General features: G+C 40.0%; 1 protein-coding gene across 4 annotated transcripts in view; it reads left to right on the top strand.

Annotated features, from left to right (window-relative positions):
* Positions 1-26,386, top strand: part of tns3.2 (tensin 3, tandem duplicate 2) — a 130,243-nt gene that overhangs the window by 41,801 nt on the left and 62,056 nt on the right. For 3 of the 4 annotated variants that reach the window (XM_062028496.1, XM_062028493.1, XM_062028494.1), the window contains exon 5: positions 7,304-7,372. The exons of the other annotated variant lie outside the window; for it this stretch is intronic. In XM_062028496.1, the coding sequence (XP_061884480.1) occupies positions 7,304-7,372 (69 nt within the window). The remainder of the gene's footprint in view (positions 1-7,303; positions 7,373-26,386) is intronic. 4 annotated transcript variants of the gene reach the window in all.

Here is a 26,386-nt window from a genome sequence, read left to right as displayed (position 1 = left end):
ATGATCAAGTATGACACATAGAATGGATCTGCTATTCCCGTTTAAATAAAAAAATGTCATTTCAGTAGGCCTTTAAGCAGTGGCACAAACATTCATGTCATTTCAAAACAGAAAGCGCAAGATTGTCAGAGACATTTTAAAACAAGCTATTAGTGCACTTTTGTGAATGATTTCACTAACATGACATATCAAAACAACATTAAATTAGAGTGCACTTTTTGAACTGAACACAACTACAATAGTTTAAAACAAATAAAGTGCACTTTTGTGCATGATGTCACACAAGATATTTCAATAACTGTCAAATAAAAATGAGCTGCATAATAGGAAATCAAATAGTGTATGTCCTTCATTATGTGGTAGGTTACTGCGGACGTTATCTCCTTCTGTTGTTGACTATTTTTTTCACACGGTGTTGATGTGGAAATGGTTGCCTCGGCATTTTTTTGGTGTGGCACCGAACGGAGATGTTGACATGGGTTTCCCATTAGGGTTAAGGGTGAGGAGTTAGGGTTGTCCACAATGTACAGTTAGGGTTACGGTTAAGGTTTCTCATTAGGGTTTCAATGTACAGTAAGGGTTAGGATTTTATAACAGGATTTCAATGTACAGTTGTTGATGTTACAATTTTTAATCAGTCTTTTGAATTTATTACTCACTAGCATTATTTAAATGATTAAAAAAACTAATTCGAACAATATCAGTCAACCTACTTGAGATTTAAAACCTGACCCACTTACTCAAAGATCGAGCATCATTACCCACAGACCTATCTAGCCTGTGAATTTTGAGCTAAATTAGGGTTCGGGTTTCCATTAAGAATTCCATGTACAGTTAGTGTTAAGGTTTCCCATTAGAGTTAACGGTTAAAGGCCTACTGAAACCCACTACTACCGACCACGCAGTCTGATAGTTTATATATCAATGATGAAATCTTAACATTGCAACACATGCTAATACGGCCGGGTTAACTTATAAAGTGCAATTTTAAATTTCCCGCTAAACTTCCGGTTCAAAAAGCCTTTGGAGGATGACGTATGCACGTGACGTAGCCAGGGGAACAGAGGTATGGCTTCCCCATTGAATACAATACAAAAAAGCTCTGTTTTCATTTCATAATTCCACAGTATTCTGGACATCTGTGTTGGTGAATCTTTTGCAATTTGTTTAATGAACAATGAAAACTGCAAAGAAGAAAGTTGTAGGTGGGATCGGTGTATTAGCGGCTGGCTGTAGCAACACAACAAGAAGGACTTACTTGGATAGCAGACGCGCCAGCCGATGCTAGCCGCCAACCACATATGTGTTGGGGTGAAGTCCTTCGTCGCGCTGTCGATCGCTGGAACGCAGGTGAGCACGGGTGTTGATGAGCAGATGAGGGCTGGCTGACGTAGGTGGAGCGCTAATGTTTTTATCATAGCTCTGTGAGGTCCGGTTGCTAAGTTGCTAAGTTTGCCTTAGTGTCGTTAGCAACAGCATTGTTAAGCTTTGCCAGGCTGAGAATTATTAACCGTGTAGTTACATGTCCATGGTTTAATAGTATTGTTGATCTTCTGTCTATCCTTCCAGTCAGGGATTTATTTATTTTGTTTCTATCTGCATTTGAGACAGATGCTATCACGTTAGCTCATGCTGAAGAGCTTCGTCGATGTATTGTCGTGGAGATAAAAGTCACTGTGAATGTCCATTTCGCGTTCTTGACTCTCATTTTCAAGAGGATATAGTATCCGAGGTGGTTTAAAATACAAATCCGTGATCCACAATAGAAAAAGGAGAGAGTGTGGAATCCAATGAGCCAGCTTGTACCTAAGTTACGGTCAGAGCGAAAAAAGATATGTCTTTCACTGCATTCTAGTCCGTCACTCTAACGTTCCTCATCCACGAATCTTTCATCCTCGCTCAAATTAATGGGGTAATCGTCGCTTTCTCGGTCCGAATAGCTCTAGCTGCGTTGAAAACAATAGGAAAATATGAGGAAGTGAACAACTGACAACGTCACGCTACTTCCGGTAGGGGCAAGGCTTTTTTTTATCAGAGACCAAAAGTTGCGAACTTTATCGACGTTGTTCTATACTAAATCCTTTCAGCAAAAATATGGCAATATCGCAAAATGATCAAGTATGACACATAGAATGGATCTGCTATCCCCGTTTAAATTAAAAAAAAAAAATTCAGTAGGCCTTTAAAGGTTAGGGTTGTCCTCAATGTAAAGTTAGGTTTAGGGTTTCTCGTTAAGGTTTCAATGTACAGTTGGGTATGTTAAAATATTTTTTCAGACTTTAAAATATTAAAAAAACAACATTACCGATCAACCCACCAAGGTTGTTCAGAGATCAACCATCATACCCCACTGAACTATTCAACCTGCAAGTTTCAAATGACCAAAGAGGAAAAGATCCCTTCGGATTATTCTAGGCGAAAAGTTCAAAAGCCAGCATCTGTGATGGTATGGGGGTGTATTAGTGCCCAAGGCATGGGTAACTTACACATCTGTGAAGGCACCATTAATGCTGAAAGGTTCATACAGCTTTTGGAGCAACATATGTTGCCATCCAAGCAACATACTCATGGACGCCCCTGCTTATTTCAGCAAGACAAGGCCAAGACACATGTTACAACAGCGTGGCTTCATAGTAAAAGAGTGCGGGTACTAGACTGGCCTGCCTGTAGTCCAGACCTCTCTCCCGTTGAAAATGTGTGGCACAATATGAAGCCTAAAATACCACAATGAAGACCCCCGGACTGTTGAACAACTTAAGCTGTACATCAAAAAATTGATCTCCTCAGTTCCCAAACGTTTACTGAGTGTTGTTAAAAGGAAAGGCCATGTAACACAGTGATAAAAATGGCCCTGTACCAACTTTTTTGCAATGTGTTGCAGCCATTAAATTCTAAGTTAATGATTATTTGCAAAACAAAATTAAGTTTCTCAGTTCGAACATTAAATATCTTGTCTTTGCAGTCTATTTAATTCAATATAAGTTGAAAAGGATTTGCAAATCATTGTATTCTGTTTTTTTTTTAACGATTTACACAACCTGCCAACTTCACTGGTTTTGGGTTTTCTAATCCTATCACCAGTCAGAAATCAGCGACATATACAATACATTGTTGTCTGCGTTTTTCATGACTACTTCACAGGGAGCTAAATAGCTAGCCAATCAGAGTTGTGGTTGCTCACTCCCAGAAAAGAACACTGCCCCCTAGTGTTTTGACAGATAATTACAAGTCACATGCTCAACTCCTCCGAAGAGCAATAACAAGACCAAGACGCTGACGGATGGGCGGATGTAATGACTGCATTGTAGCGTAATGAAGCCATTACTAGGACGACACTAAAAATACAAATATTGTAAATATAAAGTGTTTTAAGATGTAAGAAGAAAACAGATGAATCGTTGAACTAAATCAGTGAAGAAGCTGTTAAATGTGTACAAATAACACTAAGCTATTCAACTGATTAGCTTTAACTACCGTATTTTAACAGACTATAAAGGGTACTTAAAATATTTTTTCCCCCTCAAAACTCGACAGTGCGCCTTATAACCCGGTGCGCCTTATGTACGGAATAATTCTGGTTTTGCTTACCGACTTCGAAGCAATTTTATTTGGTACATGGTGTAATGATAAGTGTGACCAGTAGATGGCAGTCAAACATAAGAGATACATGTAGACTGCAGTATGATGGTTGTGTTCCATTGAAAATATACAACATTACACACAGCCTTTAAAAATCTATCAAAATGTTTTAGTAGGACTTTGGTAAGCTATGAAGCCGCACCGCTTGATGGATTGTACTGTGCTTCAACATAGGAGTATTATTATGGTGTGTGTATAAGGTAAGACATTATCTGGTGTTTTGTTTCACAATATTATGCAAAAGCAACTTTTCTTACCTTCTGGTACCTGCTGATCTGTATTTGGGATCTGCATAAGTCCTGAAAAATTGCGCGGGTCCGCCTTTGTAGTCCGTGACAACACCGTAGTTCAGGCCTGGGCAATTATTTTGACTCGGGGGCCAAATTTAGAGAAAAAATGTGTCTGTGGGCCGGTATATCTATTTTTAGGAAAACTAATACAAAACCTCACAATAAAGTTTGATTGAATGCTAAAGATATTATGACAGACCGCCTTAAAAACGGAATGGAATTTTATTTTTTTCTATGAACGCTAAAACCCTGAATATTGACAACATATGAACGTCACACCCCCTCTCAACCGACATATTTTACAATCAAGCCAAATGCAACTAAAATGCAACAAACACAGCAAAATATGAACGTGAAGTGTAAAAAAACAAAAAACATCTACAATCTGATACATCACTAAGCTTTAGAACTTTCTTGTACGAATCTCTTTCCGCGTCTGTCCCTGACACTCGCATTTCGGGCTCTGGAAACACTCTGTGGAAACGCTCCCCACCCACACTGCTTGGTGCCTCGTCTGACCTGTTATGACGTAGATTACCATAGTAACTAGTAGGGTTGTACGGTATACGGGTATTAGTATAGTACCGCGATAATAATGAATCATATTCGGTACCATACCGCCGCTGAAAAGTACCGGTCCGCCACACCTTAAGAGTTTTTGTTAAAATAAAGCCAATAATGCCATTTTTTCTGGTCCCCTTTATTTAGAAAAGTATCGAAAAGTACCGAAAAGTATCAAAAAGTATCAAAATAATATTGGTACCGTATTTCCTTGAATAGCCGCAGGGGCGCTAATTAATTTAAAACCTCTTCTCACTCCTGCGCTTACCAAAAGCATGCGGGATGGGCAAGCGTGCGCTAATTATTTTAAAACCTCTTCTCACTCTGGCGCTTACTTTATCATGAAAAGCACATTTAATAAAAAAAACATTATTATGGTCTTACCTTTACTTATAAATGGTGTCCATGTGCAGCTGCTTCTGATCAAAGGCAGTCTTCCTTATCTTTCTTCAGTTTTAAAAGTCTCTGGAGATATTCCTTTAATTATTACCTCCTGCTTCGATTGAAAGTCCAGTTTAGAAAGCTGTTTTATTTTAGATATGTAATCCTCCATGGTAAAAGTGCAAGCAAACGATCGCTGCTCATGCTTGCTGCTTGATGTCTTATTCTGCAGTACCGGTCTTCTGCAGTACTGGTAGTCGCAAGAAGGATCACTAGCGCCCTCTACCACCAGGAGGCGGGAGTCATTTAATGACTCATATTTGACCCAGCGGAAGTGCCAAGCACACGCTAATTATTTTGCGAAACGAGTTTGACCCGGCTGTAATTCTAGGCAGGCAAATACTATATTCCCGGCGGCAATTCAAGGAAATACGGTATCAGGACACTAGTCAATAAAATATAATGCAAAAGCGCAGATTCCAACCATTGAAATACTTTGTATTGTTCAAGACTGACGGTCATTTGAAAACATCACTGCACATCATAATGGCAGCTACACTTTCCATCTTAAAGGCCTACTGAAAGCCACTACTACCGACCACGCAGTCTGATAGTTTATATATCAATGATGAAATCTTAACATTGCAACACATGCCAATACGGCCGGGTTAACTTATAAAGTGCAATTTTAAATTTCCCGGGGAACTTCCGGTTCAAAACGCCTTTGGAGGATGACGTATGCGCGTGACGTCGCGAGGTCCACGGAAGTGTTTGGACCCTTTTGGACACAATACACAGAGCTCTGTTTTCTTCGACAAAATTCCACAGTATTCTGGACATCTGTGTTGGTGAATCTTTTGAGATTTGTTTAATGAACAATGGAGGCTGCAAAGAAGAACGTTGTAGGTGGGATCGGTGTATGCGGCTGGCTGTAGCAACACAACAAGGAGGACTTTGTTGGATAGCAGACGCGCTAGCGGCAAACTCACCTTGACTCCCTACGTCTCCGGGCCGCCAACCGCATCCTCGATCGCTAGAACGCAGGTGAGCACGGGTGTTGATGAGCAGAGGAGGGCTGGCTGGCGTAGGTGGAGCGCTAATGTTTTTATCATAGCTCTGACGAGGTCCCGTTGTTAAATTAGCGTCGTTAGCAACAGCATTGCTAGGCTTCAACAGGCGTCGAATACACATTAACCGTGTATTTACATGTCCAGTGTTTGGTTCGGTGTCTCCTGATAGTAGTATTGTTGATCTTCTGTCTATCCTTCCAGTCAGGGATTTATTTATTTTGTTTTTATCTGCATTTGAGACAGATGCTATCACGTTAGCTCATGCTAAAGAGCTTCGTCGATGTATTGTCGTAGAGATAAAAGTCACTGAATGTCCATTTCGCCTTCTCGATATAGTATCCGAGGTGGTTTAAAATACAAATCCGTGATCCACAATAGAAAAAGGAGAGAGTGTGGATTCCAATGAGCCAGCTTGTACCTAAGTTACGGTCAGAGCGAAAAAAGATATCTCTTGAACTGCATTCTAGTCCGTCACTCTAACGTTCCTCATCCACGAATCTTTCATCCTCGCTCAAATTAATGGGGTAATCGTCACTTTCTCGCTCCTAATATCTCTCGCTCCATTGTAAACAACGGGGAATTGTGAGCAGCACTACCGCTTGTGACGTCACGCTACTTTCGATAGGGGCAAGTTCTTTTTTATCAGCGAGCAAAAGTTGCGAACTTTATCGTCGATTTTCTCCACTAAATCCTTTCAGCAAAAATATGGCAATATCGCGAAATGATCAAGTATGACACATAGAATGGATCTGCTATTCCCGTTTAAATAAAAAAAAATCATTTCAGTAGGCCTTTAAAGATCTAAACAAATTATTTGGGAATGTCCGGCGGGCCAGATTGAAAAGCTTAACGGGCCGCATGTGGCCTTAATTTGCCCAGGTCTGCCGTAGTCGATAAGTTTCTTCTTTTTCTCTATCTTCTTGTTATGGGACATTCATCCGCCACTGTTGCCATTTCTAATATAAAGTAGTGTAAAGTTCTTACTTCTATCTGTCAGTAAACTCACCATGATAGCACTAAAACATACCGGTGTAGTGAGCTTACATTATTCACCCAAGGAACTTTAGTTATTAGGGACGTTTTTTTCACGGGACACATTTCTTGTTGTTTCCGGATGTGGAGATGCTGCACAATGACTCCTTAAATGCGACCTATAATCCTGTGCGCCTTATATATGAATAAAGATCGAAAATAGACCATTCATCGGCAGTGCGCCTTATAATCCGGTGCGCCCTATGGTCCGGAAAATACAGTACTTTAAATTTTGCAAATGTGGACTTTGAAGGAAACTTTGGAGACGCCTGTTCTCGGTACTGTATTTTATGTTTTGGAATCTTATCGGTTTTCTTTTTCTCTTCCCAGTGAAACACTTTTCTGACTTTTCTCATACCCGGACTGGTGGTCAGTGGGAAAAAGGCAGCTGGACTCAAGGTAAACGTTCTCGGGAGTGTGTGAGCATTTACAGATGCGTTGGTGCCAGCATGTAGACTGGATTTTCTGCTTGGCTGCTGGGGAAGGTTGAAGTGAAACATCCACTGCTGGTGGCTGCCAGACAGGGTTCAAGAGTTGGCTGGAATGTTTTCTTGGCATTACACACATACATGCACACACACACACACACGCACGCACGCACGCACACAGACATAAAAAGTGTGTTTTTTCTACTGTGTGCAATGTGGGTATGGCTTTGGTTTTTGGTCAATCATGTTTAGTAAAAGAAGATAGGTTTTTTCTCTTAAGCGGGTTTCAGTATTTGAGTCTTTCAATGTTAATTCATTGTGTCTTTGTCTTTGAATTTGCTTTTTGTTTTGTTTTGAGGATTGTTTGCAAAGCAGATATTACGATTCACAGAGAACAGTTGATGCTGCACGTCTAATAATAGATTTGGGTGATAAAGGAAGACTTCTACTGACAGGATGTCCACTCGCATCCTGTTCTAGGAGGGGAGTAATATCCTGAGTGTTTCAAGAGTTATGTACCACACACACTGCAAAAAGTCAGTGTTCAAATACAAGAAAAAGAAATACAAAAATTAGGGGTATTTTACTTGAACTAAGGAAAATTATCTGCCAATAGAACAAGAAAATTTGGCTTGTCAAGACTTCCCAAAACAAGTCAAATTAGCTAACCTCAATGAACCCAAACATACCTTAAAATAAGTATATTCTCACTTGTGCAGCCCTTTGAGACACTCGTGATTTAGGGCTGTATAAATAAACATTGATTGATTGATTGACTAATAACAAGTGCACTTTTCTTGATAGAAAAAAAAAAGAGACCTTTTTTCTCAATATGTTGAAAAATATTCTTAAATTAAGTAAATGCTAGTGCCATTATCTTGACATAATGATATGTGCTCGGCATTACATTTCTTGAAACCAGCAAACATACTAAAAACTAGTTTATTTTTCTTAATGGAAAGCCAACCGCTTGTTACTCTCGGGGTCTACTATCCGCTCAGGCAAATCATATTGTCTAAAAATGCATTTTCCCATCGATAACATGACATCATCGCGCCAAGTGCGTGCCCTTTCAGTCAATTAGTGCGCGAGGAATATATATATGTATATATATATATATATATATATATATATATATATATATATATATATATATATATATATATATATATATATATATATATATATGTATATATATATATATATATATATATATATATATATATATATATATATATATATATATATATATATATATATATATATATATATATATATATATATATACAGCCCGGCCCCCAGCCAACATTTTTTTTATTGTAATTTTGAATAATTTACCTGAATGTGCATGAACTATTTCTGTTCAAAATAGTTTGAAATGTCACATGTTAAATGTTTAAATATTAACTGTCCGTTTGCTGTACTGTGCCAACTGTACTACTTTATGAGTACGTATTTTCTTTTGTTTCATTGAAAATAATCTGTTTTAATTATGAGACACAATTGTGTCAAAGTCATGATTTTTTTTGTTCATGCTTGAAATAAGAAATGATTACTTTAAAAAAGTAGTTTTATACTTGTGAGTGTTGATGACACAGCTTTGCAACAGTTGATATTCTAGTTTCAAGCATGTTTTACTCAATATAGGTCATAAAATCTCAGCTACAAGCTGTAATATCTTACTGAGGTCATTTAGGAGCAAAACACTTAAAACAAGTAAAACACTCTAACATAAAATCTGCTTAGTGAGAAGAATTATCTTATCAGACAGAAAATAAGCAAATATCCCCCTTATTTGAGATATTTAATCTTACTTAGATTTCAGTTTTTGCAGTGCAGCTTTTCGGTCGCATCGAAATTCAGTTGAGAGCCTTAAATAACAGTTTCAAACTGGGAATGGTTCATTTAGAACAAGGATGCCCAAGTAACTGGACGCTATGCCATTTCCTCAAGCTATGGAATGGACCGAGGGTCAAAAAGGAGTCAGGATGTTAATCCCGCGTTCAAAAAATCAACGCCGTTAAAGGATCTTATAGTTTACATGTGATAATCGCGTCTCTATTGCCTGTGCATCTCTACCTTAAATGACGATCCGATATGAATCTCGATACAGGGGTTACGATACGATTCACTAACAATACTTTTTAAAACATTACGATTCGATGCGATTCGATGCAGATGGTGAAAAGAAAATTAAATGTATCATGTATCATGTCAGAACAATGTCATGTGTTTATTTTTTAAATAGACACATACAAAGCATGTAATAGTAGAGATGTCCGATAATGGCTTTTTTGCCCATATCCGATATTCCGATATTGTCCAACTCTTAATTACCGATTCCGATATCAACCGATACTGATATATACAGTCGTGGAATCAACACATTATTATGCCTAATTTTGTTGTGATGCCCCGCTGGATGCATTAAACAATGTAACAAGGTTTTCCAAAATAAATCTACTCAAGTTATGGAAAAAAATGCCAACATGGCACTGCCATATTTATTATTGAAGTCACAAAGTGCATTATTTTTTTTAACATGCCTCAAAACAGCAGCTTGGAATTTGGGACATGCTCTCCCTGAGAGAGCATGAGGAGGTTGAAGGGGGCAGGGTTTTTGGGTAGTGGGTAGCGGGGGGTGTATATTGTAGCGTCCCGGAAGAGTTAGTGTTGCAAGGGGTTCTGGGTATTTGTTCTGTTGTGTTTATGTTGTGTTACGGTGCGGATGTTCTCCCGAAATGTGTTTGTCATTCTTGTTTGGTGTGGGTTCACAGTGTGGCGCATATTTGTAACAGTGTTAAAGTTGTTTATACGGCTACCCTCAGTGTGACCTGTATGGCTGTTGACCAAGTATGCGTTGCATTCACTTGTGTGTGTGAAAAGCCGTAGATATTATGTGACTGGGCCGGCACGCAAAGGCAGTGCCTTTAAGGTTTATTGGCGCTCTGTACTTCTCCCTACGTCCGTGTGCCACTCCGTACAGCGGCGTTATAAAAAGTCATACATTTTGCTTTTTGAAACCGATACCGATAATTTCCGATATTACATTTTAAAGCATTTATCGGCCGATAATATCGGCAGTCCGATATTATCGGACATCTCTAATAAAAACAACTTAAATAGTCTTGATTGCTAAAACAAAGCAGGTGCGGAAAATAGCGCTCAAGGAAGACATGAAACCGCAACAGGAAAACACCAACAAAACAGGAAACAACACCAAAATAGGAGCGCAAGGCAAGAACTAAAACACTACACACAGGAAAACACCAAAAAAAACTCCAAATAAGTCACGGCGTGATGTGACAGGTCATGACAGTACACCTACTTTGAGACAAGAGCTATAGTGATGCATGGTTGGTTATTGGTTAAATTCATATCCAATAATTGCAAAAACAACTTTTTATCGCCAATATCGGCTACTGAGTTTCATTTTTTAATGATTTCTGCTTGTAGTGTGCCTCAGGATTTTTTCTATGAAAAAAATGTGCCTTGGTTTAAAAAAGGTTGAAAAACACCGCACTACAGCAGTGTTTTTCAACCACTGTGCTGCGGCACACCAGTGTGCCGTGAGATACAGTCTGGTGTGCCGTGGGAGATGAACTAATTTCACATATTTGGGTTAAAATTTTTTTTTGCAAACCAGTAATTATAGTCTGCAAATGGAATGCTGAGTGTCTAGAGCTTGGCAGAGTAACCGTGTAATACTCTTCCATACCAGTAGGTAGCAGACGGTAGCTAATTGCTTTGTAAATGCAGGTAAAAAGGTGTCTTATGCTTAAACCAAAAATAAAAAAAAGGTGAGTGCCCCTAAGAAAAGGCATTGAAGCTTAGGGAAAGCTATGCAGAACAAAACTAAAACTGAACTGGCTACGAAGTAAACAAAAACAGAATGCTGGACGACAGCAAAAACTTACTGTGGACACAATGTACATCCGAACATGACATGACAAAGCCACCAAAATAGGAGCGCAACACAAGAACTAAAACACTACACACAGGAAAACAGCAAACAAATAAGTCAGGGTGTGATGTGACAGGTGGTGACAGTACACCTACTTTGAGACAAGAGCTATATTGATGCATGCTTGGTTATGGTTTAAAGTCATATCCAACAATTGCGACAATGACTTTTTACTGTCAACTGAGTTTATGATTTCTGCTGGTGGTGTGCCTACGGATTTTTTCAACGCCAAAAATGTGCCTTGGCTCAAAAAAAGGTTGAAAAAAAACACTGCACTACAGTACATACGCTGTCGAGCTAGTTGTGTACGAACAAAACATGAAATAATACTTTACAGATACTGTAATATGAGTGTTCATGTTTTTCAGTCAGTACAGATTGGTGTTCTTTTTTAAATGTGTGAAATACGACAACGCAGACCCCCGGACTGTTGAACAACTTAAGCTGTACATCAAGCAAGAATGGGAAAGAATTCCACCTGAAAAGCTTCAAAAATTGGTCTCAAACGGTAGTTCCCAAACGTTTACTGAGTGTTGTTAAAAGGAAAGGCCATGTAACACAGTGGTAAAAATGCCTCCGTGCCAACTTTTTTGCAATGTGTTGCTGCCATTAAATTCTAAGTTACTGATTATTTGCAAAAAAAAATTCTCAGTTCCAACATTAAATATCTTGTATTTGCAGTCTATTCAATTGAATATAAGTTGAAAAGGATTTGCAAATCATTGTATTCTGTTTGTATTTACTATTTACTCAATGTGCTAACTTCACTGGTTTTGGGTTTTGTTTAATGGTATTTTGATGTATTGTATGCAGCTGAGGGTTGTTTATTGTATATACCTTAGAACAGTGGTTCTTAACCTGGGTTCAATCGAACCCTCTGGGTTCGGTGAGTCGGCCTCAGGGGTTCGGCGGAGACACACCCGACTCATCGTGTAAATAAAAACTTCTCCCTATCGGCGTATTATGGATACCCCCAAACAATGTTCCCTCTAATTTTCCATATGCGTGAGCAAACGCAAAAACTCCTTGAGCATTCAATGGAGCACATGTGACAACATCAGATGAGCACATGCACCGTGGCCACACCAGCAGCACACCCGTCCCAAACCTGACTAAATAACAAGTTAAATGTTTTATTATTATAATCAAATGAGTCATTTCCCTGAGATTATTTTGTAATATAAGTGTTTTGGCCCACTTACAAAGACAATAACAAAAAATATTGGTTTTTCATAATTGGTACCCCTTTCAGATATCGCATTTAGTTCCCACTAAAACATTCACATGTTGCACAATGAGATGTAAACATGGGATCATGTGTACATTCCTGTAACTTTCTGCTTGTGAAATATATCTTTATTAGTATTTACTCAATATAGTAACATAATTTCATGATTAATATTTATAAATTAAGAAAAAAACATTTTATTTTTCACTAAAGAAGGGTTCGGTGAATGCGCATATGAAACTGGTGGGGTTCGGTACCTCCAACAAGGTTAAGAACCACTACCTTAGAAATAGCACAGTGCCAGCAGGAGAAGAAGCATACCATAGTTATTTTCTCAAATGGCTGGGCTGAACTATTTCAAGAAAAACAACGACCCCTCATTCACAGAGACAACTGCTTCCTGTTTACCACTTAAAAGCCAGATGACAGTCTGGGACAGAAACTATTTGCCCCTTTGGGACAGTAATCCTCGACATTAAAAAATTGTTCTTGTCATGTTAACAGTGATTACAGTCATCTCAACTTGACCTGAGGCATGACAATGCTAGAAGTGATAACTGATGACTAGAAAAGTTCCACTGTTTTATCACAAGTACAACTATATTTAATCATTTACCCAAAAGTTAACCTCATAAACAAGTAAAACGCTTGTTTTTTTTAAGATAGCTGACATTATTCGAGTTACATGGACATGTTTATTGATATTGAGCAATTACCACAGGCATAACCCAGAATCTCCTAGTACTGTGTGTATTGTGGTTAGAAAAGGTTAAAGAGTTTTTTTGTGTGAAGTTTTTCTTTGTTTAGAGGTTTTAGCCAAACATTCTCCAGTCTTAATCCTGAAGATGTTCTATATTCTGTATGTATGCCTATCATATCTTCTCAAGCGTTTTAACAAAATGTTGAAAACCTTTAAAATAATCACTCTGTGATTCATTTTAACGCAAAGCATTTAAAGAGTGGCAGAAAAAAAAAAACGTGCATATGCTCTGTGAAAGGAGGACTCCGGAAAGGGAAGGGCTTATCAACAGACCATTTGTATTTGACTAGTTAGGCTAAAAGTCTACAAATAACACTCGAGTAAGAGCCATTTGGGAGAAGAAATAGACTCTTCTTTGGGGTCCAAAACAAATTTTAAAAAAGCTGGACATCCCATCACTCGAGAAACCAAATGCACCAAAACCCTCATAAATATACTCAGTGTTGGCGCTATGAATTTTCAAAATGGGGTCCCAGGCACCCCATCAAGTCAGAAATAATGGGGTCCCACAGTACATTTTTGGGGTCCCACTTTTTTGTAACCGTTTTGAAAACAAATGATAAATGTATGTATTATCCTGTAAAATCTCACATTATATATCGTGTTTTTGTCATGATCCGTGGTCCGGATCATGTTTTGTGTTTTCTGCTAATTTTGGACTCCTTTAGTTCCTGTTTGTGCACCTCTGAGTTGTTACCATAGCTGCTTATTATTTTCACCTGCCTCTTGTGTTCGGGACACTCACCTGTTGCTCATCAGAGACACTATTTAAGCCTGCCTTTGCCGGTCACTCGTCCTGGCTTCTTTGTTTGTGTCACGCTACTATTACGTAAGTTTTGCTTGTCTTTAGTCTGTGCTTCGCAGTAGCCTTAGCTTCAAGTGCGATCGGCACTTTGTTCCGTCGGTTTGTTTTCTGTGTTGTACCTCGTTGAGTGTTTTTTAAGATTAAATCATGTTCCTACCTGCAAGTCCTGTCCGGAGTCATCGGTTTGCATCCTGGGAGAACGAACCTCGCAGTAAGCGGCAACCTCCAAACCGGGACAGTTTTGGAAAAAGGTTGTCATAAATGTTACTTAATTCATCAAAAAAAATAATACAAAAGAAAACACCATTTTATGCATATGTAAATTTGTTCAGTTATAAACATTCAATCACTTTCTTCCTTCCTTCATGGATCTACACTTTTATTTAATAATTCGTAGGTGGATTTATTTCAGTATAACATTTTTTTGCTTCGGTTATGAAATGATGATAATCGAGTGCCAGGGCATACATGCATATGACAAATTTAATTGATCATTCTCACCTGTATGTAGATCATCAGTCGTTTAAAAACCGCCACATCTACACTTTCATTGCAAATAATGCCAACACACTTAGATTTTTGCAAGTTAGTTTCAATGTCATTTAATACAGTGGCACTCAATGCCTCGAGCATTTCATCTCTGGCTTGGTGATGGCCATAAGCTGTGTGTTCCCCTTTAAGAATGGCGGTATGTGGGGTGAGTGACATGTGTAAGTGAGTGGGCGAGTTAGGAGAGTGTTACTAGCATGGTGGATGTCCGGTTGGCTTTGTGGAAAACATAAATAAAGAGTTGAAACTAGAGATGTCCGATAATATCGGACTGCCGATATTATTGGCCGATAAATGTTTTAAAATGTAATATCGGAAATTATCGGTATCAGTTTCAAAAAATAAAATGTATGACTTTTTTAAACGCCGTTGTACGGAGGGAGAAGTACAGAGCGCCAACAAACCTTAAAGGCACTGCCTTTGCGTGCCGGCCCAATCACATAATACCAACGGCTTTTCACACACACAAGTGAATGCAATGCATACTTGGTCAACAGCCATACAGGTCACACTGAGGGTAGACGTATAAACAACTTTAACACTGTTACAAATATGCGCCACACTGTGAACCCACACCAAACAAGAATGACAAACACATTTCGGGAGAATATCCGCACCGTAACACAACATAAACACAACAGAAAAAATACCCAGAACCCCTTGCAGCACTAACTCTTCCGGGACGCTACAATATACACCCCTCCCCCCACCTCAACCTCCTCATGCACTCTCAGGGAGAGCATGTCCCAAATTCCAAGCTGCTGTTTTGGGGCATGTTAAAAAAAATAATGCACTGTGACTTCAATAATAAATATGGCAGTGCCATGTTGGCATTGTTTTCCATAACTTGAGTTGATTTATTTTGGAAAACCTTGTTACATTGTTTAATGCATCCAGCGGGGCATCACAACAAAATAAGGCATAATAATGTGTCAATTCCACGACTGTATATATCGTATCGGTTGATATTAGTATCGGTAATTAAGAGTTGGACAATATCGGAATATCGGATATGGGCAAAAAAGCCATTATCGGACATCTCTAGTTGTAACAAATCGACGGCCTCAACATTCCGACCAAAAAGCGGAACTGTAGGGACCCACAGCCGGGGTAAAGTGGAGGGTGTTACCCCCGACAATATATCGGCCCTGGAGGGAACGTCTCCCTTGTGCTCCTCGACCACGGTCCGGGAGCCGACAAGCAGGAAAGGTGTAACATGATGTTTCTTGGTGCCTGCTGAGGCTGGATCGTAAAGGTGTTCTTTATATTAGTCCGTTTAGTCATACCAAAGACTATAAAAATGGGACCCATTACCTCCCTGCTTGGCACTCAGCATCAAGGGTTGGAGTTGGGGGTTAAATCACCAAAATGATTCCCGGGCGCGGCGCCGCTGCTGCCCACTGCTCCCCAAGGGGATGAGTCAAATGCAGAGGACAAATTTCACCACATCTAGTGTGTGTGTGACAATCATTGGTACTTTAATCTTTAATCTTTAACATGGCGTGCAAAACATATTTCCATCTTCATAGGAAAAGTGGCTCCTGAAGTCGCTTCTTGGGTTTATTGCTCACCATGACGAAAACAATAACACGTGGGAGTCCTAATATCGGAAATGCTGTATTTGTGATCGATAAAACTTTCGGCGAACCAAAATTTAAGAAATTGTATACCGGAAAGTTCATTACTTTGAAGTCGACCAATAAAAACGCAATAAACGGGGAAGGAAAGTTGACTCGGCAAATATAAACAAAACACAGTTTTGACAAGGATAAGGCAGGGTCGGTAAAATAAAAATAAAAATCCGCGTCCCAGGGGACACGCGGACTTCTGAAAATTTCTGATTTCAATGCGTAAAAAGACACAAAAAGTGTGTTACGCCAACACTGTATACTGTGTCTACATCTTAATCAGAACATAAACAACAGTAAGTGTTATCTCATCAGACTGACAATCTTTCTTAGGCCGTCATAGGAACGCTGCACATTCCCTGATAAAAGTACCTAAAAGTGGGATAAGACCCCATAAGATTCCTTGGAACTTTTCATGAGCGGGTTGTTTCGATTGTTTGGACGACGACTGTTTTTCAGGCGTACTTACACTCAGCATTGTTTACTTGTCCCATCACTTTTATTCTGCTGTTTTACTGCAATTTCTCTGACTTATTAGGAATTGGTCTGATGTTTTTTTTTTTTGCACATACACTATATTGCCAAAAGTATTTGGCCACCCATCCAAATGATGAGAATCAGGTGTCCTAATCACTTGGCCCGGCCACAGGTGTATACAATCAAGCACTTAGGCATGGAGACTGTTTCTACAAACATTTGTGAAAGAATGGGCCGCTCTCAGTGATTTCCAGCGTGGAACTGTCATAGGATGCCACCTGTGCAACAAATCCAGTCGTGAAATTTCCTCGCTCCTAAATACAAACCCCGTTTCCATATGAGTTGGGAAATTGTGATAGATGTAAATATAAATGGAATACAATGATTTGCAAATCATTTTCAACCCATATTCAGTTGAATATGCTACAAAGACAACATATTTGATGTTCAAACTGATAAACATTTATTTTTTTGCAAATAATCATTAACTTTAGAATTTGATGCCAGCAACACGTGACAAAGAAGTTGGGAAAGGTGGCAATAAATACTGATAAAGTTGAGGAATGCTCATCAAACACTTATTTGGAACATCCCACAGGTGAACAGGTGGGTGCCATGATTGGGTATAAAAGTAGATTCCATGAAATGCTCAGTCATTCACAAACAAGGATGGGGCGAGGGTCACCACTTTGTCAACAAATGCGTGAGCAAATTGTTGAACAGTTTAAGAAAAACCTTTCTCAACCAGCTATTGCAAGGAATTTAGGGATTTCACCATCTACGGTCCGTAATATCATCAAAGGGTTCAGAGAATCTGGAGAAATCACTGCACGTAAGCGGCTAAGCCCGTGACCTTCGATCCCTCATGTTGTACTGCATCAACAAGCGACATCAGTGTGTAAAGGATATCACCACATAGGCTCAGGAACACTTCAGAAACCCACTGTCAGTAACTACAGTTGGTCGCTACATCTGTAAGTGCAAGTAAAAACTTTCCTATGCAAGGCGAAAACCGTTTATCAACAACACCCAGAAACGCAGTCGGCTTCGCTGGGCCTGAGCTCATCTAAGATGGACTGATACAAAGTGGAAAAGTGTTCTGTGGTCTGACGAGTCCACATTTCAAATTGTTTTTGGAAACTGTGGACGTTGTGTCCTCCGGAACAAAGAGGAAAAGAACCATCCGGATTGTTATAGGCGCAAAGTGGAAAAGCCAGCATCTGTGATGGTAAGGGGGTGTATTAGTGCCCAAGACATGGGTAACTTACACATCTGTGAAGGCGCCATTAATGCTGAAAGGTACATACAGGTTTTGGAGCAACATATGTTGCCATCCAAGCAACGTTACCATGGACACCCCTGCTTATTTCAGCAAGACAATGCCAAGCCACGTGTTACATCAACGTGGCGTCATAGTAAAAGAGTGCGGGTACTAGACTGGCCTGCCTGTAGTCCAGACCTGTCTCCCATTGAAAATATGTGGCGCATTATGAAGCCTAAAATACCACAACGGAGACCCCCGGACTGTTGAACAACTTAAGCTGTACATCAAGCAAGAATGGGAAATAATTCCACCTGAGAAGCTTTAAAAATGTGTCTCCTCAGTTCCCAAACGTTTACTGAGTGTTGTTAAAAGGAATGGCCATGTAACACAGTGGTGAACATGCCCTTTCCCAACTACTTTGGCACGTGTTGCAGCCAAGAACAACATTTCTCAACAAGCTATTGCAAGGAATTTAGGGATTTCACCATCTAAGGTTCGTAATATCATCAAAAGGTTCCGAGAATCTGGAGAAATCACTACAAGGCCGAAAACCAACATTGAATGCCCGTGACCTTCGATCTCTCAGGCGGTACTGCATCAAAAAAACGACATCAGTGTGTAAAGGATATCACCACATGGGCTCAAGAACACTTCAGAAAACCACTGTCAGTAACTACAGTTGGTCGCTACATCTGTAAGTGCAAGTTAAAACTCTCCTATGCAAGGTGAAAACCGTTTATCAACAACACCCAGAAACGCAGTCGGCTTCGCTGGGCCTGAGCTCATCTAAGATGGACTGATACAAAGTGGAAAAGTGTTCTGTGGTCTGACGAGTCCACATTTCAAATTGTTTTTGGAAACTGTGGACGTCGTATCCTCCAGACCAAAGAGGAAAAGAACCATCCGGATTGTTATAGGCACAAAGTTAAAAAGCCAGAATCTGGGGTGGTATGGGGGTGTATTAGTGCCCAAGACATGGGTAACTTACACATCTGTGAAGGCGCCATTAATGCTGAAAGGTACATACAGGTTTTGGAGCAACATATGTTGCCATCCAAGAAACGTTACCATGGACGCCCCTGCTTATTTCAGCAAGACAATGCCAAGCCACGTGTTACATCAACGTGGCTTCATAGTAAAAGAGTGCGGGTACTAGACTGGCCTGCCTGTAGTCCAGACCTGTCTCCCATTGAAAATGTGTGGCGCATTATGAAGCCTAAAATACCACAACGGAGACCCCCGGACTGTTGAACAACTTAAGCTGTACATCAAGCAAGAATGGGAAAGAATTCCACCTGAGAAGCTTAAAAAATGTGTCTCCTCAGTTCCCAAACGTTTACTGAGTGTTGTTAAAAGGAAAGGCCATGTAACACAGTGGTGAACATGCCCTTTCCCAACTACTTTGGCACGTGTTGCAGCCAAGAACAACATTTCTCAACAAGCTATTGCAAGGAATTTAGGGATTTCACCATCTAAGGTTCGTAATATCATCAAAAGGTTCCGAGAATCTGGAGAAATCACTACAAGGCCGAAAACCAACATTGAATGCCCGTGACCTTCTATCTCTCAGGCGGTACTGCATCAAAAAAACGACATCAGTGTGTAAAGGATATCACCACATGGGCTCAAGAACACTTCAGAAAACCACTTTCAGTAACTACAGTTGGTCGCTACATCTGTAAGTGCAAGTTAAAACTCTACTATGCAAAGCGAAAGCCATTTATCAACAACACCCAGAAATGCCGCCGGCTTCGTGGGCCCGAGGTCATCTAAGATGGACTGATGTAAAGTAGAAAAGTGTTCTGTGGTCTGACAAGTCCACATTTAAAATTATTTTTGGAAACTGGACGTTGTGTCCTCCGGAACAAAGAAGAAAAGAACCATCCGGATTGTTATAGGCGCAAAGTTGAAAAGCCAGCATCTGTGATGGTATGGGGGTGTATTAGTGCCCAAGGCATGGGTAACTTACACATCTGTGAAGGCACCATTAATGCTGAAAGGTACATACAGGTTTTGGAGCAACATATGTTGCCATCCAAGCAACGTTACCATGGACGCCCCTGCTTATTTCAGCAAAACAATGCCAAGCCACGTGTTACAACAGCAGGGCTTCATAGTAAAATAGTGCGGGTACAAGACTGGCCTGCCTGTAGTCCAGACCTGTCTCTCATTGAAAATGTGTAGCGCATTATGAAGCCTAAAATACGACAACGAAGACTGTTGAACAACTTAAGCTGTACATCAAGCAAGAATGGGAAATAATTCTACCTGAAAAGCTTCAAAAAGTGGTCTTTTCAGTTCCCATACGTTTACTGAGTGTTGTTAAAAGGAAAGGCCATGTAACACAGTGGTAAAAATGCCCCTGTGCCAACTTTTTTGCAATGTGTTGCTGGCATTAAATTCTAAGTGAATGATTATTTGCTTTCTTGTCTTTGCAGTCCATTCAATTGAATATAAGTTGAAAAGGATTTGCAAATCATTGTATTCTGTTTTTATTTACGAATTACACAACGTGCCAACCTCACTGGTTTTGGGGGTTGTAATCTATTATTTTTGTATTCAGATAAATACAAAATTATTCTATGAAAATGCATTGAAAATACTGGCACACCCATTGTTTGTAGCAGCAGATGGTAGGAGTAGACACATATGCCCTGACAGAGGATTATAGAAACACACGGATGAAGCCCCCGCCTAAACAACCACCATGACTGCCACACTCCTTTCTCTGTAGTCCATAAAAGGCCACATGCAACCTCTGACCTTCTTGCAATCCATTCCCATTGGTGCAAAGTCTTTGCCCAGAATGAACAATCCTCAATGGTCAGTCAGGGGAAGGGGAAGGAGGGAGGGTATGAAGAGTGCGGAGGTGGGGGCATTCTCTACCTCTCCCTCCCCTTCGTGGTGTCCCTCCCCCCATGGAAAGACAGAAGTCGAGCAGTGTCATAACAAGCCTATTTTTCCATCAGTGGGACAAAGACATTGGCCATGGCGATGCAACACACTGACAGAGCTTGAGTGAGACAGGGTCCGGGTTGTTTTTAGCATACTAAAGTGAACCGGAGAAGAAGAAAGTGGAGTTATACCAAGTATAATGGGACTGTTTCATTCCCACTGGAAGCTAGAGCATACAACATAGGGGCCGGAACATACACATGAGGAAGAGATCAGTGGGCAAACAGGAAACATCTTATTTTGGAAAAAAAAGGCAGCATCATGACCGCATCTTTTGGTATGTACATGCTCTTATATCTCTGCGTTTTGGTTCTTTAACTCTCTCTTGGGCTGTTAATGCCAGAGATTACGTGCACAATGAAATATCCCTCACTTTTCCAAGTCTGCAGACATATTTTGCAGGTATTTATTATCAAAACTCACCTGGAAACCCCATTGAGGTAAGGGGGTTTGTATGTCCAGGTGAGAAATGTTGTGTCGGTATTTTTTTTGTACATAACTTACCGTTCGATAAACAGCGAAAAGCTAGCAGGAGTCATTGCCAGCTATAGTGCCAAGGTGAAGTCAGAACCTGGAGACTTTTTCCATTGTTAAAGTTTCCTGTCCCGGTGACATACGTAAGCGTACAAAAACAAGAAGTGTTCCGCCATTGTTCGGTCGAGAACAGGACCAGCTGGAGGCATCTCTACCACTTACCAGCCACACAAATGCAATCATGCTGCCCTCTGTATTGGGGTCCAGCGGTTTCACGTATAAAAGTGGCCCCTGTGCATCCTTCAATTATTTTGTATTTTATGTACCATATTTTTCGGAGTATAAGTCGCACCTGCCGAAAATGCATAATAAAGAAGGAAAACAACATATATAAATCGCACTGGAGTATAAGTCGCATTTTTGGGGGAAATGTATTTGATAAAACCCAACACCAAGAATAGACATTTGAAAGGCAATTTAAAATAAATAAAGGCATAAATAACCAACTGAGAACGTGCCTGGTATGTTAACGTAACATGTTATGGTAAGAGTTATTCAAATAACTATAACATATAGAACATGCTATACGTTTACCAAACAATCTGTAACTCCTAATCGCTAAATCCCATGAAATCTTATACGTCTAGTCTCTTACGTGAATAAGCTAAATAAAAAATTATTTGATATTTTACGGTAATGTGTTAATAATTTCACACATAAGTCGCTATGAAACTATGAAAAAAAACTGCGACTTATAGTCCGAAAAATACGGTAAATACACATATTAACATCTTTTTCTGTTTTAAAAAAACAGAACATCAAAGTATCATATGTATAGTATGTAGGGGTGTAACGGTACACAAACATTTCGGTTCGGTACGTAACTCGGTTTAGAGGTCACGGTTCGGTTCATTTTCGGTACAGTAAGAAAACAACAAAATATACATTTTTTGGTTGTTTATTTACCAAATTTGTAAACAATGGCATAACATACATATACACACAGGGTCCATTGCCAGGGTTAATGTGGTCAACATATATAAAATAAAAACTAAATAAGATAAGGCTCAGAATGGTTTCTTAACAAAACCTTTCTACATATAAAGTGCTTTTTTTGATTGATTGATTGAGACTTTTATTAGTAGATTGCACAGTACAGTACATATTCCGTACAATTGACCTATAAAAGGTAACACCCGAATAAGTTTTTCAACTGGTTTAGGTCGGGGTACACATTAATCAACATTAAACTGCCTCAAGTTGTTGCTCAGATTAAATAAAATGACAAAACTTTTCTTCAACATATAAAAAGTGCAACATTAAACACTTTCAAGTCAACTCAGCTTTAGATTAACTTTTCTTCCCCCCCCCCCAGCCTGGCTAACTTGGCAGTAAGAGGATATATGGGCTCATTGTTCTTCCACCATAGAAGTGGGTCAAAATGTAGTTTCTAATGCAATATGGTCTTAAATCTGCTACTATAAAAACATTTGTTATTGCTTTAGCCCTGCCTGACTCGCCGAGGAGAGGCTGCCTGAATGCGGTGGTGACGCTTCAAATGGGTTAGCGTGTTTGACGTGTTGTCAGAAGCAGCTGCTGAACAATGTCGGCAAACCTCCGTCCTCCATTGTTGTATCACACCGCGAGCCGAAATGTTCCCAAACGGGAGATCTTAACGAGGCAGGAGGGTCTTCCAGCTCTGGCTTTTATATGTTGTCGTAGCCTGGTCGCTGCTAGCATGCCGTGTGTTGTGCCTCGGTGTGCATTGTTTACACAACGTGCGGTACGCTACTTAATATGTCCGTGTGGAAACTCGTTCGGTACACCTCCGAACCGAACCGAAACCCCCGTACCGAAACGGTTCAATACAAATACACGTACCGTTACACCCCTAATAGTATGGTTGTCATGATCCGTGGCCAGGATCATGTTTTGGTATTTTCGGTTAGTTTTGGACTCCCTCAGTTCCTGTTTTGTGCACCCTTGAGTTTGTTTTGGTTGCCGTGGTTGCTTATTGTTTTCACCTGCCTCTGATTGGTGTTTGGGACGCTCACCTGTTCCCCGAGCACTAATCAGAGGCATTATTTAAGCCTGCCTTTGCCAGTCAGTCGGCCTGGCTTCTTTGTTTGCTTATGCTACAGTTACATGAGTATTCCTTGTCTTTTTGCCTATGCTAAGTGTTAGCGTTTGCTTCGAGTGCGATCGGCACATTTTTCCTCTGGCTTGTTTTCAGTTTTTGGTACTTGTTTGAGTCCTACAAATAAATCATGTTCCTACCTGCACGTCCTGTCCGGAGTGGTCCGTCTGCATCCCGGGGGAACGAGATTTTGCTCATTGGCCCACTGAGACATGTCTGAGAACCGAGTTTACTGACGTTGGATGAGTAGATCTTTGTTCAAGGTTATGGCTGAAGTCGGAAAATGTCCTTCACAGCATCAGTTAGGCTTACAAGACCTGCAAGTATTTTATGTAGCATAACATCGATTGTCTCACATGGTGTCTGTAGCATAATAGTACGTCATGATCCCATCGAGTACAATAACATGTGTAAAATCAGTTTAGACTGAATCACAGACGTCGTGTCCTCCAGAACAAAGAGGAAAAGAACCATCCGGACTGTTATAGGTGTAAAGTTGAAAAGCCAGCATCTGTGATGGTATGGGGGTGTATTAGTGCCCAAGACATGGGTAACTTACACATCTGTGAGGGCACCATTAATGCTGAAAGGTACATACAGGTTTTGGAGCAACATATGTTGCCATCCAAGCAATGTTATCATGGACGCCCCTGCTTATTTCAGCAAGACAGTGCCAAGCCATGTGTTACAACAGCGTGGCTTCATAGTAAAAGAGTGCGGGTACAAGACTGGCCTGCCTGTAGTCAAGACCTGTCTCCCATTGAAAATGTGTGGTGCAATATAAAGCCTAAAATACCACAACGGAGACCCCGGACTGTTGAACAACTTAAGCTGTACATCAAGCAAGAATGGGAAATAATTCCACCTGAAAAGCTTCAAAAATTGGTCTCCTCAGTTCCAAAACGATTACTGAGTGTTGTTAAAAGGAAAGGCCATGTAACACAGTGGTAAAAATGCCCCTGTGCCAACTTTTTTGCAATGTGTTGCTGCCTTTAAATTCTAAGTTGATGATTATTTGCAAAACAAATTAAGTGTCTCAGTTCGAACATTAAATATCTTGTCTTTGCAGTCTATTCAATTGAATATAAGTTGAAAAGGATTTGCAATTCATTGTATTCTGTTTTTATTTACGTATTACACAACATGCCAACTTCACTGGTTTTGGGTTTTGTAGAAGCATTCCAGAACGGGTTACAAAGGGTCCTAATATGGCTGTGGACATATGCGTAACATATTGCATCATTGCCAATTGTATTGTTTTGTCAAAACTATTGTCAAAATGTACTAAACACTTATTCTTCTGCTGTTTAGATACTTTGCTATAGTTTTGGGCGATACTACAATTTGGGTATTCGATCCATTACCAAGTAGTTACAGGAGCAGTATTGGTCATACCAATGTTGATACTTCAAATGTTCTATATCATAGTATGATTACATTTTCAAAAACATATGACTGTGGTGTAACAACATCAAAAACTATAACAATTATTTCTTAGTATTAGCTTTGATTTGAAATATTTGGATTTTGCCCTCAATGTCCTTCTGGTCCAGGGACTCAGTTCCTGAGTTTGTAAACAATAACAAAAACGACAAAAGATTTTGAATAACAAAAAATATTGATCCCTAACCACTTTGGTATCGACCTGATGCTATATTGGCGATATTTGTATCGATCTGCACACCTTTGTTTACATTCAAGAGCTCAAGCTTGCAGTTAGCGGTTAGCATATCCTCCTACGGAGTGTAGTGTACCACCTTTAGCTATTCCTTCGTCCTCCAGGGATGATACTCGTAAGAGACAGGGTTTTTTTTTGCCGCCATTTAGATTAAGATTAAGATTAAAGATTAAAGTACCAATGATTGTCACACACACACTAGATGTGGTGAAATTTGTCCTCTGCATTTGACCCATCCCCTTGGGGAGCAGTGGGCAGCACCGGCGCCACGCCCGGGAATCATTTTGGTGATTTAACCCCCAACTCCAACCCTTGATGCTGAGTGCCAAGCAGGGAGGTTATGGGTCCCATTTTTATAGTCTTTGGTATGACTCGGCTGGGATTTGAACTCCAACCTACCGATTTAGGCGATGATTACTGACTGAGAAGCAGTTTTGCACTGTGGAGGGACATTAGCCAAGGACATGTTTGTTCGCTTGACACTGTTAAATTTGCAGGATGCAACTAGAATGCGTCTTCCAAAAACATTATCATAGAAGAATGGTATTAAAAGCTCTATCGTCGGCCACATTTATGTCATTTATATTGTATATTGTCTATAAAGCGCAACCCTACTTGTCAGTAGAATCTGGTAATAATATAGAAAAAAGATATGCATACATCTCATTGGACTATAAGAGAGAGTACTGTAGTATTGTACTACTTAAGTGACTGGTGCTCCATCCATATCAAATTAAAACATCTCTAGTAACATAATATTATGTCAGACCCACTCGACATCCATTGCTTTCGGTCTCCCCTAGAGGGGGGGGGGGGGTGTTACCCACATATGCGGTCCTCTCCAAGGTTTCTCATAGTCATTCACCGACGTCCCACTGGGGTGAGTTTTTCCTTGCCCGTATGTGGGCTCTGTACCGAGGATGTCGTTGTGGCTTGTGCAGCCCTTTGAGACACTTGTGATTTAGGGCTATATAAATAAACATTGATTGATTGATTGATAGACAAAATATTCTGTCTATAGAGGGTGTTTATTTCAGTTTCAAAGTATAGATGCAAGACACGTATG

This window comes from Entelurus aequoreus, linkage group LG19 (assembly GCF_033978785.1).
Source record: "Entelurus aequoreus isolate RoL-2023_Sb linkage group LG19, RoL_Eaeq_v1.1, whole genome shotgun sequence".
NCBI classification, from domain to species: Eukaryota; Metazoa; Chordata; class Actinopteri; order Syngnathiformes; family Syngnathidae; genus Entelurus; species Entelurus aequoreus.
This window is presented reverse-complemented; position numbering and strand designations above follow the sequence as displayed.